This window comes from Carica papaya, chromosome 7 (genome assembly GCF_054855325.1).
Source record: "Carica papaya isolate Zhongbai chromosome 7, ASM5485532v1, whole genome shotgun sequence".
NCBI classification, from domain to species: Eukaryota; Viridiplantae; Streptophyta; class Magnoliopsida; order Brassicales; family Caricaceae; genus Carica; species Carica papaya.
In genome coordinates this window covers 28,815,568-28,829,829 of record NC_142315.1, presented here as the reverse complement: position 1 = coordinate 28,829,829, position 14,262 = coordinate 28,815,568, and the positions used below count along the sequence as shown (strand labels likewise).

Genomic DNA, 14,262 nt, shown 5'->3' with positions numbered 1-14,262 from the left:
AAGTTCCACTACCTGGCCTATAAACACAGAAGCCACTTCCAAACCACTGCTTATTTTCCTCTGGACGCCATCATTGCACCAATCATCACGCCGAAACCATAATCTACTAGTCGGTAAATCCTCATTTTGACACAACAAAACATATCCTTCCATAGAGCTAAGCCAGCGTCTCTGAAGTTATTGGCTTTCCACCCAATTCTAGAATTCTTGGCTTCCAACTCGATAGCTTCAAGACCAAACTTGGCCCTTATGACACTCCACCATGACCTGCCTTCAGCCTGCATGAATCTCCAAAGCCATTTCTCTAGCAACGCCTTTATTCAACTGAACCAAAGATCTAATGCCAAGTCTATTCCTGTCAAGAGTAAGTCCATTCCATGCAGAGATAATTTGATGTTAAAACATTCTATAAAAAATTGAATAGAAAAAGACTTAGAAGAGAAGTTAAAAGAAATTACCTTGAAGAAAGTGGGATAAGGAAAATCCTCTTGTTTTGGACAAAAACAGCCAGCAAACATGTCTAAATAGGAATTTTCAGCTTCTTTGGTTTCCTTCATCTTCTCATAAACCACGCTGAACACACCTCAAGTTGATTAGGGGGGAGCAGCCATGCATATAAAACATAAGGGAGGAACCACCAAGAAACAATAATTGGGCGTAATTGGTAGGAAGTAATTAAAAAAAGGAAAAATGAATTGAAGGACCTCATTCTGCTAAGTAAAAGCCACTGCAGACCTTCAACTAGCCCCCTTCTCCAAAAATAAGCAGCCACCTTTGAGCAGCAACATTAGAAAAGTAACTAAATAGCAGAATTCAGCTGCTTCTGAAATTTAGGCTCTACTATAGAAGGATATTTTAAAATCCCAAGAATAAATAGTAGCATGGTCGGCGTCATGAATAACAAAGTAACATTCCGGTTAAATAAGGGAAACTTGAGGGAGACTCCAGTGCATTTACTGTACATATGTAATTGCATGAACTAGAGAATACAATTCCTTTTCAGAGAGGAAGAAGAGACGTAATTATACTAACATTGCATCCATGGGATCCACCCGAGTACAGAAAAATTTTACATATTGCCAAAAGAAAAGAAAACATCAATAAAGTTATACAAAGTCCTCTTGGAAGTTCAGAGGATAACCACTAAATAAAATACTCAAGAATTTAAACCACTGATCTCTAATGCTAGCAAAAGGAGACATAATGCCATAAAAATTCCTCTTGTTTGTTTCGTTTCAGATTACCAGATGATAGCCAACAGAATGAGGGAAACAAGTTTTTTCCTGGGATTGCATACTCTAATGCCATCACATGGCCATAATTCATCTAAACTTTGAACTACTAGCAGTTTTAGGATGGACAAAGATGAATCCCATAACCTTTTAGCCTCTGCAGACCAGAAAACAGATGGATTGTTAATTCACTCTCTTGCAAGCACATAAGGGCACCCATTGACTATGAATCTACCACACTTTCAAAGGTTATCAATACGAGTGTTCTGCCCTAACCAGTGCCCCAAGCAAATAAAGCAATAAGAGAAGAAACTTTTCTTCAAACTGCTTCCAAGTAAATCTTGAGGCAACTTCATAGTCCCTCGGAGGCAACCTCGGAGTGAAGACGCAACACAATTATGTCATCACTATGCAAACTGAAACAGCAAATTGTGCAGTGGCAAACCACAGCCTAGTTAACATATTGTTCCATTCACTCCTGCAGCCCATTTGACCAGGTAAGAGATATATGACAGATGATATACTGCAACCCTTAGGCGGCAGTATAAAGGCATGAAAAGTAATGCCTTATGTAGAGGCAATAAGACTTTGCCTGACCAATTAAATGGTAGTAGAAATAATCCTAACATCATTTCCATATGGCAGAGACCATAAACAATCAACATCAGGTTCTTCAAACTATAAGCAAACTTTCTTTTTTTTAAAAAAAAAGAAAAGAAAAAAAAAAGATTATGAAGCACTGGCTTCATAAGCATTTCCAGAAAGATTTGCATCTTCCCTTCATTCTCAAGAAATTCCTAAATGTTAATGAACACTACACTTAGGATTTCGAGGTTCAAACTTCGATGATCTGTTCATCAAAAACCCATTCCAAGACCTTCACGAAATTCATGAATTATAGGTGCAGATAAATTATAAGATAAGGGAAATCTTGGGGCCAGCAAAGTCAAGTAGTCAGAATAGGTTCATTTTAGTTTTATTTCATTTTTATTTTTTAGTTGATAGTTCCTTTTCGTTCACTGAATACTCAGACCAGCCTCAACACCAAGCCCGAATAGAACACCAGCATGTTTCTCAGGGGAACCATTAAAGAAAATCTCTTTCAGTTTCATAAATGTACAACAAGTAAGCAAACTGTCCGAACCAGCTTGGTGAGAAACACCGATCCTCTTCACGCCCAAAATAGCTGCAACCTTGTTCAACCCGCCATGGAGGCCGTCGCAGAACCTCATCAAATGTTTGATATCATACAGATTGGGGAAATACATCTTGATCAAAGTAAAGAATCCCGCCTGAGTATCCGGCAGATTCTGCCAAGTTAGCAACTTGATCAAATACCCAAAGTCATACGCGCTATGGAAAGTAACCCAGTGGACATTATCATTCAAAACGATTCCAGAAGACATCAACAGCTCAGTAAACCTAAATGCACTCACACCCATTTCGTTGTTCTTCTTGAAATCAATGCCGGACTGAGCCAAGAGCTGGATGGATTCATTGTAATAAACATCTTCATTTGGGTTGAACTCGCGGAAATTGAATTGCCAAACACAATACTTGTCAGTCCCACAGGTGGGCATATTCCCTTTCTCGTCGGAGAAGGAAAGACCTAATTGAATCAATTTCAGGAGATCAGCATTCACTTTCAGAGTATAGTAATTGTAATCGGAACGACTCTTGAGATTCCCGATTACTCGAAGAACGATTCCCGGGAACTCAGTGTCCATGGCGACGTAAGGGTAATCATCAACAATGTCACGAATTAAAGCAAACTCCTTATCAAGATTATAATTCCAAACTTCCCTGATATTAACTGAATCGCTATCGAGAACGTTTGGCATCTTCTTCTCCACTAAAGACGCAGTACAAGTTGTAATTCGCTTGAACGCGGAACAAAACTCCACCTTCAAACCGAAAACTCCTACAGAAAATGAAAATCAAGTCCCAATTTAATCAAAGAAAGACCCATAAAGAACCCCCATCAAAACCCTAGAATCAAAGAAAAGAATAAAGAAATCGAGAGATATTCGATCTTACCTCGAACAAGAAAAAAATGAAAATGGAGATGGAACGAAGATATTTCTTCAAGGGTTTATAGTATCTTTTTCTTGGGAAAGATTGTGGGATTTTCAACGGAAAATTTTGGCAATTAAAAGGGTCAAGAAAGGAGGAGGGGTTTTGAACTGAAAGTGAAAAGACGGTGTTTAAGGAGTTTAGTTCTAAGAAAACGAAGAAAGAGCGAAGCGTAAATGTATATATGCGAAGGGAATGGAGAAGGGTGTATGTATACATGTGAGCAATTATTGAAAGAAACGACTTTGCAAAGGAAGGAGCTTTTGATGAAAGCTGCTTCCCGCGCTGAAATGGTAACCGCATGGACATGCACACTCAGAGAAATTTAGAGGGAAGAAGATAGACAACTCCAGACTTCATTAATTTGAGGGGGGGGTGGTTTTATATAAAAACTTTTTTTATTCGCTTATTTTTATTTTAAATATTATTATTAGATTAAAACAAATTTCATATTTATTTAGTAGATCAATAAATCTAGAAATTTTAATTTTAAATATTATTACGAAATAAAAATGTCATATTTATTTAAATATATAATTGTGTTTTTGAGAGGAAACCTCAAGCTCTCATAGCTCAGTTGGTTAGAGCACCCGTTTAGTAAGCGGGAGGTCTTGAGTTCGACTCTCAATGAAAGCATAATTGTGCTTAAATTATGCGCCATTTCAAGTCTTTTTTTCTTTGTCTCTTTTATTTTTATTTTTTTGAGGAAATATGTTTTCTTTTTTGCTCTTTCTCTTTTTGGTTACATACACTCTTTTATATTTTACAAAATCTCTCATGAAATTGTTTTTTTTTTCACTATATGTATACACACACACATTGATTTTTAAGCACAATTACTCGAATAATTTTGTTATTTTATATTATTAATTCTATTAATAAAAATAATTCACATCTGAATTTCTATGTATAAACATATTTAAAACTAAATAAATTAAAAAAGATAAATAATAGTGTAAATTTAATTAGTTAGTTAATCAGTTAGCTAGTTAGAAATTAGTTATAAATTAGTTGTTAACTGTTAATGTAGCTCAGCGGATTAATTTTTTTTCTCATAATTGTTGTAACTGTTTATAAATGAAATGTTAGTAAATTAAGAGTTAGAAGATCAATAGCTCATTCTTCATTTTTGAGCTATTCTCTCAAATTATTTTCTCTTAGATTGAAATTGTTGATGGTATCAGAGCCAATTGAGATCAATGACTTGATTCCAATATTGAAATTTATCTTTTTCAATCGAGGAAGATAACAACACTGATTCTCAAATAACTAATGGCAGAGGAAATCAACCATAGGTTCTAGAGCAGAGGGCTTTAAATTACAACGATCCTCTTTACTTGCAAGGATTGGATCATCTTAGCATGGTGTTAGCGTCAACGCCATTGACAGGTAACAATTTTTTAACATGGAGTCGTTCAATGAAGATAGCTCTAAGAGCGAAGGAAAAGTTAAGTTTTATTAATGGAAGTTGCCAGAAACCACAGGAAGATGCTGTTGAATTTAATCAGTGGCGTAAGGTGGATTGTATGGTGATTTCCTAGATCTTGAACACAATTTCGAAAGAAATTGTTGAAGTTTTCTTGTACACGACATCAATAAGAGAGCTTTGGAGGGATTTAAAGGAAAGATTTGGAGAGTATAATGGTACACAACTCTATCAAATTTAGCGAAAGATAAGTTTTATTACTCAAGGAACTATGTCAGTAGCTGCTTACTTTACAAAGTTAAAGAAACTCTGGGATGAATTGAACTGTTTGGTGCCTAGTCCTGGATGTCAATGTGAATAAGCTAAGCTTATAGTACAAATTAGGGATTTTAGTAGGTTAATAAAGTTCTTGATGAGACTTAATAATGTATTTGACAATGTGAGGAATCAAGTACTAGTGATGGAACCAATGCTTAGTGTGAATAAGACCTATTTAACGATTCTACATGTGGAGGAACAAAAAGAAGTACATGTGATGTTTGTTGATAATGTTGAGAATACTGCAATGTTGGCTAGATCGCAATTCTTGATCAAGGAAAAGACAAGAGGAAATAAGAAGAAATATACTTCGAAAAGAACTGATAAATGAGAAAAATATGAAAGACAATATAATCACTGTAAGGACAATGGCCATACTAAGGATTCAAGTTGATCGGCTAATCAGATTAGTACAAAGAACTGCAACAACAAAGAGAACAAAAAACTAAGAATGGAGTTGAAAAGTCTTTTTTAAATGCAATTTTTACAGAAACAAAAAGAGATGAAGGAGACAAAGAAGGTTAGAATAATGTTATGGCAGATATTATACGGTAGGAGATATGGAGGTTCTTGAAGGGAAAAGGGACCAATGAGGGGAATGGAAATAAGAGCCTAGTGAACTTTGCACATTTTCATAATTTTGCAGGTACTATACTTAACTATGCGTTAAATTCTCTTGAATTGCTAGAACCTGAATTATGGATAGTTAACACAGGTGCAGCTAATCATATGTGCATTGAAATTACCTTACTTCTTGAACCACAACCAATTACAAAACCTACACCAGTTTATTTACAGATGGATCGATAAGATTGGTTCATTATGTTGGAAATGTCTCATTATCAAATAGCTTAATTCTTAGAGAAGCCTTTCATGTACGTAACTTTCATTTCAACCTATTGTCTGTTAATAAACTTATTGAAATTGCATGCATAAGATTTGAGTTTTATTCAACTCATTGTGTTTTACAAGACCTTCAGACTAGAAAAGTGTTGGCCATTGGACAAGTAATTGGCAGAGTATACATACTAAACCAAAAATCCTTCAACTCAACTACTATCCAGCAATATACTAGCCAATTTTACATAATCAATGTTGCATCTAGAAATACAATCTGGCATAACAGATTAGGACATCCTTTCAATTTTGTACTCACACATATTCATCAAATAAATGATCTCGAATTTTTAGATCATTTTTCTTGTGATGTCTGTCATTCTTCCAAACAATATAGACTTCCTTTTCCCATTAGTTCTATTCATACTACAGCAGTGTTTGATCTATTACATATTAATATATGGGGCCCTTATAATGAAAATTCAATTTCAGAGCCATATTATTTTCTCACAGTAGTAGATAATTATAGTAAAAGAACTTGGACCATTCTCATAAAATACAAATCTCAAACTTAAAATGTTTTGAAAAACATATTTCTCATAATCAAAAATCAATTTTAAAAAACTATCAAAACTATAAAAACAGATAATGGTGTAGAATTCATTAGTAATAAAACTCAAAATTTGCTTGCACAATTAAGAATTCTGCATTAGAAAATATGTGTATACACTCCACAACAGAATAGAGTTGTGGAGCGAAAACACAAGCATTTGCTTCAAGTAGCTTGATGTTTCATTCAAGTTTACCTAAACAGTTTTGGGACTATATTGTATTAACTGCAACATATTTGATAAATAGACTATCTACCCCAGTGCTGTCTTTGTTTTGCAACAAATGTTTTACCATGTAAAACAAAATTTGATACAAAAGCTATCAAATATGTTTTCATTGGATATTGTTCAGGTCAAAAGACATACATTTTATATGATTTACAGAACCATCAAGAGATGTTCTATTTCATGAGAATGTGCTACTATATGCAAATGAACATACTACTGATCACTCAGTTTCTCTACCACAGATACAGCTTGATACATCATCTACTCCTTTTAATGTTCTTAATTCTATCTCTTCGCGTATTTCAAATACAACTCCAGCTTTATCACAAAATTTATCAGAACCCAATATAAATGACACTGCTGATATAATAAAATCAAAATAAAAAGAAGCACAAGAATCAAACATAAACCGAGTTGGTTGAATGATTTTGTGTCCACAGTTATTCATTATGATTCAATTACAATGTTTAGGGACAACACTTTTCCTACAGGATCCTGTAAATCACAATATACTTCAAGCACCTACCCTTATACTCACTCACTCATATTTTCTTATGAACATACATCATTCCTAGCCAATTTGTCAACTGTACATGAACCAAGTTCTTATAGTTAAGCAAGAATTCAGCCAAAATGGGTTAGTGCTATGCAGAATGAATTACGAGCAATGGAGAATAATGAGACATGGGAAATAACTGATTTGCCTCCTGAAGAAAGGCTATTGGCAGTAAATAGGTATATAAAATTAAATTGAATCTTGATGGCACAATGAACAAGTATAAGGCTAGGTTGATAGCTAAAAGTTACAACCAAGTGGAAGGAGCAGATTATTTTGACAATTTCTCTCCTGTTACGAAAACAATCATAGTGAGAATTTTCTTAACTATTGCTGCAGCAAAACCGTGACTTTTGTATCAACTAGATATTAATAATGCTTTTATGCATCGTTACCTAGATGAAGAAGTTTACATGTTACCACCTGAAAGTTATAATAAGGCCGTTGGGAAACAAGTTTAGATTGAAATAGTCCTTATATGGACTGAAACAGGCATCACACCAATGGAATCATGAGTTTACTATTAAGCTACAACAATATGGCTTCCTACTGTCAAGTCATGATCACTGCTTGTTTATCATGTCTACATCCAACTTTTTCTTAGCACTTACAATGTATGTAAATGATGTCTTAATTACTGTTTCTTCTCCTGCTGAAATAGATAAAGTCAAGATATTCTTAGATCAACAATTTACTATAAAAGATCTTGGCCAAGCAAAGTATTTCTTAGGCTAAGAACTTGTTCGCTCATATGCTGACATCTATGTTAAGCAGCGTAAATATGCATTAGATATCATTAAAGATTCAAGATTGCTGGGAGCAAAACCTGCACCAACTCCTTTACCTAAGGGACACAAATTCTCTGCTACACAGGACTCTCCATTACTAGAGCTTGATCAGTATCGCAGATTAGTGGGGAGGTTGTTGTATCTTCGATTCACAAGACCTGATCTTACATATATAGTTCAAAAATTAAGTCAAGACTCTCCATTACTAGAGCTTGATCAGAATCAGTGGGGAGGTTGTTGTATCTTCGATTCACAAGACCTGATCCACGGAAGACACATTGGGAAGCAACAATTCATGTAGTCCAGTATTTCAAAGGATGTCCTTCTCAATGCCTCTTCTTTTCTACTGCTAATGACCTTAAATTGGAAGCATACTTTGATGCAGCTTGGGTATCTTGCCCTGATACAAGACGATCACTTACAGGTTATTATATTTTCCTTGGAACTTCTCTAATTTTATGGAAAATGAAGAAACAAACTACTGTCTAGATTTTCTACAGAGGCCGAATACAAAAGCATGACAGCTACAGTTTGAGTTACAATGACTCACTTACATCCTGCATGATTTACATATTTCTGTTCCTCTTTCTATTCAACTCTACTATGACAATCAAGCTGCTTTGCACACTGCACCAAGTCCAGTCTTCCATGGGCGCACAAAGCATTTAGAAATTGATGGTCACTTAGTCAGAGATAAATTCAAGCAAGGATTCATCGTGCCTAAGTGTGTTTCAACTCGGCTACAAGTAACTGATATCTTTACAAAATCCCTTGCTGCTCCTCTCTTCTTGCAGTTTGTTTCCAAGTTGGGCTTATACGATCTTCATAAAGCTTCAACTTGAGGGAGGGGATGTAAACTTAATTAGTTAGTTAATCAGTTAAATAGTTAATCAGTTAGCTAGTTAAAAATTAGTTGTTAAGTGCTAGTGCATCTCAGCAGATTAGTTTTTTTTCTCATCATTGTTGTAACTATATATAAATGAAATGTTAGTAAATGAAAATCATTGTAAATTAAATTATTATTGAATTATATTGCTAATTAACTTTAGTTAAAACAAGTTTTGACAAATAGCTTATATAGTCAATTATCTAGTTAATTACATTATTGATTATCAAATAAGTCAAAAAAGTTCCAATGTATTCATGCAGAGATCCAGCTAATAACTCCTTTACATTTTCTTCAGTCTGATCTCAGGAGCTATCCAACAAAATCAGATCAAAACCTACATAAATCCATAATGATGGGGCTGAAAATCAGAAAGTAAATATTGTTTACACTGATATCTAACAGAAAATTGAACAATATCGATAGATAACATCCCTACATGGTAGCTTCGACATTTAGAAAATCTTGAAAAGGTTCTCCGATCAAGATTTACCCATTAGACTTAATGACAAAACTAGGTATAACCAAGAGGAATGTACTTACTGATAGGTAAGTGAATCTAGCATGCATCACAATGCACCTGAGTTTCAAACATTTGTATAAATCAGGAATGGTAGAGACTAGCAAAGTTGATGTCTCTAACTGCAACTGAGTAGGAACAAGAGAATAGATACAATGGTAATGCATCAACGTAAGAAATGAAATAACCATGACAGATTAATGGATGCATGAATATGATAGATGATGGGACACAATATTCACATACTTGACCAAGGCACAGACCTAAGCTGCTTCTAGTTCGAGTCGGGCACTAGAGATATTACAGAGATTGACAGGAGGAATGCTAGATTGTTACATTTTGTTTCTGACAAAAGGAGAAGATTTCTAGAGACCAAGATCATATACTTCCAGTGTCACAGAAGATTCACTGCTACGATAATTAAGAACCGGGATCAGGTTTTAGCATCCTGAAAGATGTCTGGGATGGAATCAAGTATAGCATTGCCATAAGGTTGTCATATTGCTTCAATGCTAACTATTTTTGGTTTACCATATGATGATGTATGAGTATAAATACCTCCCATCACCATCAACTCGTAAATTTAACCTCATCAGTTAAAAGAATGCAAACCCAGCATATATTATTCAATGAGAGAGAGAATGTTTACATAGGATACAGCCGACAGCGGCTGCAAAATGAGCATGTCTTACCAACCATAAACTATGCAAGTCAACATACATAAGTCAACTATAGTCATCTTCTCAACAAGAAAAAGAGACAAAACCTATCCAACACTTGCAGAGACTGAGAAAGAGAGTTCCATTACCCTCTCTAATTGATCATAATCACAAACTTCGCCATGAGAGTTTGATATAAGAACCCAACGATATATATCTTCTTTAGTATTTCAAAGAGAAGACTTAACTTCTAAAATCAAATTCTCACCAACTTGACATGGAAACCAACAACATATCAGGAACCTTAGGATATTTTCAGTTGAATAACTATTTAAACCTGACTCACCATATTAGCATAACACAACATATCTGGATATTAATGGAGTTCATTTCCACCAGACACGAACCAAAGGAACTTTAGTACCCAACAACAGATATGCTAAAACATTATATGTAAAAACGTTGCAGGAAAATTAACAATAAGAATTTGAGCTTTACATTACCAAGTATTAGATTCAGAGCAATATCAATAATTTCATATTCCAAACGCTTGACATAAACGTTCTCTACAACCCATCCACTATTAATACAAGTGAACAGGGCAAATGACAGAAATCTCACCTTTAAGCAGACAGACCGTAACATCCTATCAGTTCCGACCGAGCGGGAGGGATCTACAAGTAAATGTCTCCTTAAAGTCGGATTTTTTGGAAGAAGTAAATATAGAAGCATACACTTCCTTGTTTGCATGAGCCGGTGCCATATCAGCCGCTCTAAACTTCTTCACTGCAACACCTCCTTTAACATTATTCTCAACCTTCCCATGTCCTTCAACTTTCACAGAAGCCTTTCCTACGCTCCCATTCAAATCAGCCCCACGCTTCACTCCCCTCACTGCGGAAGACTCCAGTGCATCCACCTGCGCTCCATTCATCACAACAACTTCCCCATTCTTCGTCTTCTTAGCACCCATCTTCTTCTCCTTCAATTTTGCTCTCTCCTCCTCCATCCTCTCCCTCAAGGCTGCTACTTCCTCCTCACTGCCATTTATCACTATCTTATTTGATTCCGTGAATTCCTCATGGCATACCAAGCACGAGGAAGATTTCACTTCCTTCAACGCCTTAGCGCTCAATACATGCCCACAGCCCCTCAACGCGAAAAACTTATACTTACCATTAAATTCAAGCCCTGAAACTGGACACTGAAACCGAGCATGATAGCCGGCGCCGCCGCAACCCAAATCATCAGACCCTGGAATCGCTGTGAGCTTGATATTTACCATGTCTTTTAGCCCCTTTATGTACCCAAATTCCTTCGGCAATCTCTTCGACAGCAAAGCCTCGACTAACGCTTCTTTGTTGAATAAATTTCCCAATCGGTCGGTAACGCAAGGCTCTCTCAAGGGTTCACTAGATAAAGCGCAATTAAGCCATTTCGAGAGCCTCTGCTCATTAGGATCGACTTTATCCGGCTTTTTCTCCGCGTACATGTTGAGGTAGCAGTCGCGAGACTCCGCCCCGGTTGCGCCGCCATCACCACCTCCTCCACGGAGGCGGGGAAACAGAGTAAAGGTGGTGAGAGGAGCAATTTGGGAAATCGGGACATGATCGGATGCATTCAAGGTCATTCCATTAAAATAAACGCAGAAATTAAACAACGACGATGGATTAGGAAAGAGCGAAGAGGAGGAAATAAGAGATTCCAGGGTCAAGGGTCGGTTGAGATCTAGGGTTAGGGCTATTGTTCGTTGATGACACGGGGATTTGACGAAGATTTGAAGAAATTGGTCATTTAGGGTTTCGGGATGCATCATCGTTTGATTGATTCTACCGATTCTGAAATTATCAGAGATTTCAGATTTCAGATTGGGGAAGAAGCTGAATTTCTAGTGGTGGTTTTTGGGGCAAGTTCGAATCTGGGAATGAAGAGACCGACTTGAGCTGACAGCCAATAGCTTAAAATCCGATGGATTTATTGGAGTGGGCTCAACCCATTAATATTGGGCCGGATCGGGTCGGCCCAGTTCAATTGAAACGAATCGTACGGTTAAATCTTCGCCAATTGTCCGGTAAAAAGTTAAAAAGTAGAAATTTACAGTCCGGGCCCCACCGAATTAGTAAGGGGGGACCCACCGGGTGATTGGGCCAGAGATTAGGACTCGGCTGAAATGTGTGGTCCAAAATTAAAAGGCCACTTACAAAATACTTATGAAACACCGTCTCTTCTGCTACGTTCACATGCCGTATGTATATGTACATATGTATGTATATATGAACATATACGAACGTATGTATATATGTATATATGGTATGTAAAGTTCCCAACTACCTCTCGCTTCCCCATCTGTCAATAAAAATAAAATTTAAGTATGATGGTAATTTGGAGAAATGTGGGGAGGTAGCTTGTAAATTTATGGAGGTTATGTGTTATATGTATATATCTAGGGGAGGTGTATGTATTGGCACATCATTTCATGAGGAGTGACATCTTGGCTACGATTCATTGGCACATATATAATAGATAGAAGGATAAGAATCGTTGGAATACATACATATAAATCTATATATATATATATATATATAGATAATATGTCTAAAAATGACATGCCCACGAAGAAAAATGATAAAATTGACTAAACCCTGAAAAAATAATAATTATTTCACCACATACATATACATATATACATATAATATTAGAAGTCATATTTATTTCATCACGTATACGTATACCTATAATATTATAAAGGCTATATATGTGTATATATATATATGTTACTGCCTGTAAGAGAAGTGTGTGAAACTAATCCCGTGTTTGGATCATAATAAATAGTAGAATTTTATATATGGTATTTTACAGACGTGAGAAAAATGTATTTGTTTTAATTTTTAATAGTAACAAATGTTATTTTACAGACGTGAGAAAAATGTATTTGTTTTAATTTTTAATAGTAACAAATGTTATTTGACTGGTAAATTTTGATGTGAATTTTTAAACTACCAAATTAGTGGTATTTGGTAGGCATTCTATTTGTTTTCTATTATACTCTTATCTAATTTAATTAATTTTATATATGTCATGACAATTAAAAATTTATTAAATTAATATGATGATATAAATAATAATATTTATTTATTAAATATAAAATTTTAATTTAATTATGTATAATAATTATTTATTTAAATACAAATATAATTATATTGATAAATAGTTTTTTTTTTCTTATATATTTTTTTTATATCATTTACTATTACATACAATATGTAGAGATAAATTAGTAATTTAGTTAAAAATACAACCATACCATACTATCATCTAAATAAAAATATGTTATTAACATATATTAATATATTATTATTTAAACGTAAAAATTTTTTGTCATTACAATCTTATGTTATTGTCATTCAATTACTGTAATTACTATACATTAATTAACCATCACTGAAATTTATTCAAACGAAACCATAGATCAAGACGCATGGAATATTCTAATTGTTCTAGTGACTCATCATTCTATCTAAATATTTGAAAATAAATTCAAATATTAATTATATATATATATATATATATATATATTGCATACATAATTACTAATTAAGCAAGAAAAATGTAAAAAAAAAAATACCCAATACTAATTTGAATAACTATTTTAACAATTTTATATATTCATTAATTAATTATTATAAATATCTCAATTATAATATCACAATAAAAATAATTTTCAAATAAGAAGCACAATTCACGATTTTTTATTAAAAAAATAAACATAATTTACAGAGTATATTTTAAAAAAATATATTTTTCATATATATATATATATATATTTTTTTTTTAATGATGATTTATATATAAGAGAAACAGAAGAAATTGGAGATGTGTACACGTGTAATCGCGGAGAAAACGAGGTTTAACTGAATTTCAATTTCTAACGGTTAAGTTTCTTGAAACGGTGCGCAGTTAATTGTGGTATTTAAGTAAATATCTAAAAACCAAAGGGTCAAAGTATTAAAAACAAAAAACAAAGAGGCGCAAACTAAAAACAAAAAAGCAGAAAAATAAACTTGGCACATTCTGCACCAGGCCTCGCCATTGTGGCTCAGCTTCTCCCTATATATAAGCTCGTTCATT

At 34.4% G+C, this 14,262-nt stretch overlaps 1 protein-coding gene, 1 non-coding gene and 1 pseudogene across 8 annotated transcripts; 1 reads left to right on the top strand and 2 right to left on the bottom strand.

Annotated features, from left to right (window-relative positions):
* Nucleotides 1–992: 992 nt before the first annotated feature.
* LOC110815668 (putative CCR4-associated factor 1 homolog 7 pseudogene) lies at nt 993–3,672 on the bottom strand (annotated as a pseudogene). The gene is made up of 2 exons (XR_015813473.1): nt 3,270–3,672; nt 993–3,153 (listed from the first exon to the last, which is right to left on the bottom strand). The product of XR_015813473.1 is annotated as a putative CCR4-associated factor 1 homolog 7 pseudogene (transcript).
* A 195-nt stretch (nt 3,673–3,867) lies between these two features.
* Nucleotides 3,868–3,941, top strand: TRNAT-AGU (transfer RNA threonine (anticodon AGU)). The gene has a single exon. It is a non-coding gene; the product is annotated as a tRNA-Thr (tRNA).
* Nucleotides 3,942–7,776: 3,835 nt separating this feature from the next.
* On the bottom strand, nt 7,777–12,079 carry LOC110815714 (RTF2 RING-finger protein). Of its 6 annotated transcripts, none has more exons than XR_015813436.1 (3): nt 10,756–12,079; nt 8,620–8,906; nt 7,777–8,469 (listed from the first exon to the last, which is right to left on the bottom strand). XR_015813436.1 is itself a non-coding variant. In XM_022043641.2 (2 exons), exon 1 carries the CDS (start codon nt 11,948–11,950, stop codon nt 10,784–10,786), a length of 1,167 nt encoding a protein of 388 aa, XP_021899333.1. In that variant the 5' UTR covers nt 11,951–12,079; the 3' UTR covers nt 7,777–8,469; nt 10,756–10,783. The 6 variants fall into 6 exon arrangements, 2 of the variants coding, with proteins under 2 accessions (XP_021899333.1, XP_021899334.1); XR_015813434.1 differs by having other exon boundaries at nt 8,624–8,906; XR_015813435.1 differs by having other exon boundaries at nt 8,624–8,900.
* Nucleotides 12,080–14,262: the final 2,183 nt, after the last annotated feature.

Coding starts and splice junctions, on each gene's coding strand:
- LOC110815714 (XM_022043641.2), bottom strand. CDS start 11,950: ATGATGCATCCCGAAACCCTAAATGACCAATTTCTTCAAATCTTCGTC.